Source organism: Lottia gigantea, assembly GCF_000327385.1.
Source record: "Lottia gigantea unplaced genomic scaffold LOTGIsca_12, whole genome shotgun sequence".
Taxonomy (NCBI): domain Eukaryota; kingdom Metazoa; phylum Mollusca; class Gastropoda; family Lottiidae; genus Lottia; species Lottia gigantea.
Genome location: NW_008707225.1, coordinates 287,886 through 292,856, shown reverse-complemented (window position 1 = coordinate 292,856; position 4,971 = coordinate 287,886). Strand labels below are relative to the sequence as shown.

The window sequence follows — 4,971 nt, the reverse complement described above, 5'->3', positions numbered from 1 at the left end:
GTATCTCCATAATATGAAGGTGGGGTAGGTACTGCATTTGGTGGTCGTAGGACAGAACTATCAAAACTACCACCATGTGAAGTTAAAGATTCTGCTAAGATAAATGAACATTTTGTCACTTTTAAAATCGGATTTGAGGTTCTTTGGGTTTTTTTTTTTTGCATATCTTAACTTAATTGGAACTGGAGCATGTTTGAAATTTTTTTGATGAATCATTTCCTATTAAATATTATGAAAAAGATTTTAGGGAAAGAGAGGTAAATTGTCTATCTTGTGAACACAGACTGGTATCTGTCTTTAAAAGGGCAAAGAATAACCAAAACTTCAGGGTGGACAGTATTCTAATCTTGTTAAAATACACGATAATTATGCTCAATACTTAGAATTAACACTGAAGTGCCTCACTTAACTCTGCTTAAAATTGAATACTGTAAACATTCCAAAAGACAATGAAATGAAAGAATTACCTGATTTGACTGTATGTCGTCCACTGTAACTGTTAGCTTTAGGTAATAATCTACCTCTGATGGGAGCACTAGTATCAGTATTATATCCACTGGAATCAGTACTACTCCATGGTTGGGTGGTTAAATCATCTTTACTACTTAATAAACTACATTTACTAGATCTGGTCAGTAACATAAACAATAATAACACAATATCAATTTGAGGGTAATATCTAACACTTACCAATAGTCAACATTTTTTATTTACTTGAGAAAGTCTATTGCACCCTACTCATTTTGTCATTCTAAATTTTGATGTCTGTGAATTCAAGTAAATTAATCATATGTAATAAAGTACATTCTTTGCCTTAAAATATCAGCTATCTTTATCATTTTCAGACTAAAAATTCAACAGTCCTTTTTCAATCCAACAAAAACTTGTGAAAATAACTGCAAGAGCGAAAATTTATCAGAATGTGACATTTTTACGTTTTTAAGTGCAAGAAAACCTCACATTAAATGTTAATACTGATTGTGCTACAGATAACTGAAATCAAGCTCTATCAGCTGGTAAAGCTAATATTTACAGTTATTTTCTTGTAAGTCCTAAATTAAGACAATTACAGAGTGAAATCTGACATATATATTGTAAATTTTGCCAATAAACTCATCAAATTTATAACTGAGAATTTAAAAAAATAGTAAAAAATAAAACAACAGTTACCATTGTTTATTTACTGTTATATATATGATAAACAACATTCATCTTTAGTTCCGTTCTTTGGGTCTAACGACAGCCCTCTTGAACATTCATCAGACTAACCTTTTGACCTAACTTGATGTCTTCTTTAACCAATCAAATTTCTACCTTACAAAGTGCTGGCATTTTGCGGCACGGTGTTTATCAGGTTAGGTCAAGATGGCCTTAACTAATGTGGCTATATTTAAAATAAGCGCTGAAGCGAAAGTTTGGTCTAAATGTAATTAGACTGTTCATTTCATAAATGCTGATTATTTTGTGCTCACCTTAATGCTATAGTATGTTGTTGTTGCTGTTGTTGGAGTTCATCCTATAAAAGGTCAAAACATAGATCAAATTACCAAAACTTTATTTGATTTCAATAATATTATGATAACTTTCACCTATATAACGCCTTTCCTTTTCCGGACTGATTAGTAGCATTTTAAGACCGATTAGTTCAACAAAGATACAATCTTTGTAGAAAGAAGAACAACAGATAGAAACTTATAGTACTAATTATTGACCCAGGACCACTTAATTTAGTAACATATCAGTTTATCCAATATACTGCCTGTTTCCACCAATCCTTGAAAATCCACTTGCTCATAGAGTCTGCCAGTCACATGCAAATGGTTAATCATATCATTCTCTGTCTAACATTTGTATGAACTGTGTTTTTCTTTATGGGTAATCTTATGATTTATAGCCATGTGTTTATCAAGGGATATGAAATAGTGATATCAGGTGATGACAGGTTTTAGACACAGTTTAAAAGGTATGAGAATTCTTACTTCTCCATTAAATATTCTAGCTTTGTGTTCATCATAGCTCCTTTGTCTTTCTTCTAATGATTTAGCTCTAGTATCACCTAAATTAGGTTTTCTCAATCCTTTACTCTGAAATTAAACACATATTAGGATCAGTGCTTGGCATATATTGAATATACACTTTAAAACATTAAAAGAAACAAAATCCAGTTTAAGCTCCAGTATAACAGAGTATAATTAGCCAGGGCTTTGAACAAGCACTGATTGTAACACATTTTGTCTAGGCTTATTGTTCCATATGAAAGAGTTAATCCCTATAAGGTATCATCTGAACCTATGCTGAGTTCGTCAACAAGTGTTTACATTATTACTGAGGCATCAAATTACAGAATGTTAGGTCTACAATAATAAATACAGAATTACTGCTTAGATTCTAATGTGATTCAATATATAAGAAATTGTTGGACCTTAAGCTTAAGACTGAAAGAAGTAATTCATAACAACAAGTTTATGAAGCAATGTTTAAGACATACAATACAATAAGCTAAAGCAAACCTCTTTTTCATCCATACTAGGTGCTTTTCTTGGTAAAATTTGACGTTTGGGCTGAGATTCACCACCTTTAGTTATATAATCTTCAAAAACTAAATCAGGTCTGTAACCAAATAAAGATTATGGTAATTTTAAGAAATAAAGAGATACAATTATTCAAATGTTAGCCTTTATAGATTAATTTCAGCTACCTATATCACTCTTCAAATATTACCAGATAATATTAGATTGTCACTTCCATAACACTAACAAGACATACACAACATTTTAATCATGAAAAGCTCATGTATAGCTCCACTACAACACATTGGTACTTCTGCATGCTCAATCTCACTTGATGCCACTGACTGACTGAGAATCTCAACTTGACATCTATTTGAGAGCTTATATAGTTACTAACATGAATGATACACTTATTGCAGTACTTACACTCGTGTTTTCTTGGTTTTACTAACAATAACAGATTTACCACGTTGGTCAACATTGTGATCTAAACCGAAAAAAGCAGCTATACGATGTACTACCATTCTATCATATGAAGACATTTCTGGAAGTTGTAAGTACTGATGACTGTAATATAAACAATACTAAATAATCAACATAGGTAAGAGAAACTTTTTCTTTCTGTATTCTCTTATAGGTATACTACCTCTTAGGATGACCAAACAATTTAAACTTTCAAATCAATGGACTTACCTGGTGTCAAGACTATATGACAAAATCCCTCTATAATCCAACAAATCCATAACAAGTAATTTTGAAACATGCTTAGAAACATCTTATATCTAATAGAGATTCTATTTTTTTAATCATTGCACCTTGTAAGTCCATTGATGAAAATATACTCTTAATGACCAACTTTGAGACTTGCAAATTTTATGTCCATAATAAGAGGTAGTGTCTTATTATTAAGTATTTAATCAATTTTCCTTCCAGGTAAGATAGTAGTTTAAAATTTCTGTAAAGGGAGATAAATCAACACAGAGTATCATATTATACCAAACTCTACCGTAACACTATTTTCATACATTACTTACTTAGGTTCTCTGATAAATTTTTTGAAGTCTTTTTCTAACTGCAGTAACATTTTCTTATCTTTAACAGATTTGTTTAAAGTTTTTCTTATAAATTCCACTAAATCTATACCAGTTGAATCTTTATAATTGGAATCTATACTAGAATCTGAAATAGATTTTGCAAGATAGAATTTACTACTTACGAATTTTAAAACAAAACCTAAAAAAAAACATGTTGTTACTCAGAGTTTCATGCTACCGGATCTTCAGACAACTGACCTATATAAATCAGCCTGTGTCTCTATTGAAGTTGGACAAGAAGAACTTATTCTCATGTCTAGACTTCCAGACAAATTGGGGGCATTAATGATGGAAAGCTTTACTACTTAAACAAATACTTTGAATCCAATTCTTGATAACAAAATGATAGCAAAACCCAAAGAGGCTGTCATGTTGCTTTTCTTAGGAAACTAGGAAACCTTGCATTCAAACCAATGGTTCACAAAATTGATTCAATTTTTAGAATGCTAATAACATAAATTTGCAATCGTAAAAGTTTTTGATTACTTCTGAAAACAATAAATTTTAGGTGAAACAAAAATTCAAGCGACAAAAATCTAAACATGGCCCCACAATTTTTGAATATCATTTTCATTATAATGTTTGAGGCTGAAGAGAGGATATCTATTGTTAACTTCACCTCGAGATAGACATGGTGATGTACTGGTATCTGAGCCTTGAGAACCTTGTTTCTCTAGTTTATTTGGTAATAGTAATGTATCATAGCCAGTAGGAGATTCATAAACATAACTTTCATCAATAACATCAGCAGGTGGTGGTGAAGCATCATCTCGTAAAGCTTCTCCCCTAGTCAGCTTCTACAAAGTATCAATACAAGTATTTATCTCTGAAATAAGTCTTTGCTCAAAAACATAAACCCACAGCAAACAATTATATGTGGAAGTTGTGACTAATTTTGATGATGTCTTAGCTACAGTATTTTGGCAAATCATCCAAACTGTGAGCTTTGAAAATGCAGTTGGATTTAAAAAAGCATAAAGCAAAGTAATGTTGATCTCATATCTCATTTGAAATTTGCACATTTTATGTTATCTATTTTAAACAGAACTAGTGCTAATTTAAACTGAGACGAGCTCTTCAGCTAGCTACATAATAATGTTTACTTTAGTTCTTGAGAACTCAAAGTTCCATGTTAGTTCTTGAGAACTTCTCATACAAGCTTAGCCTACTGTATTCATACTTCAGCGATTCAAATAATTTTACTGAAGCTTCCTTATAGTAATGATAGTCTTATAAAAGCTTGGTATGATATAATTATCATTAGAAAATATTATCAATTGATCTACATTTCAAGTTAAAAGATACAAAATATCTAGATCAAAATGTTTAACAGTTTGGATTACTTCTTTTCATATCATAATATAAAT

General features: G+C 31.0%; 1 protein-coding gene across 1 annotated transcript; it reads right to left on the bottom strand.

Moving 5' to 3' along the window:
• Nucleotides 1–2,932: 2,932 nt before the first annotated feature.
• On the bottom strand, nt 2,933–3,663 carry LOTGIDRAFT_111078 (hypothetical protein; the record flags this gene model as incomplete). The annotated part of the gene is made up of 2 exons (XM_009047981.1): nt 2,933–3,077; nt 3,545–3,663. Coding segments are annotated over 2 exons (264 nt in total), but the record flags the coding sequence as incomplete, so codon positions are not given.
• Between the last annotated feature and the right edge of the window lie 1,308 nt (nt 3,664–4,971).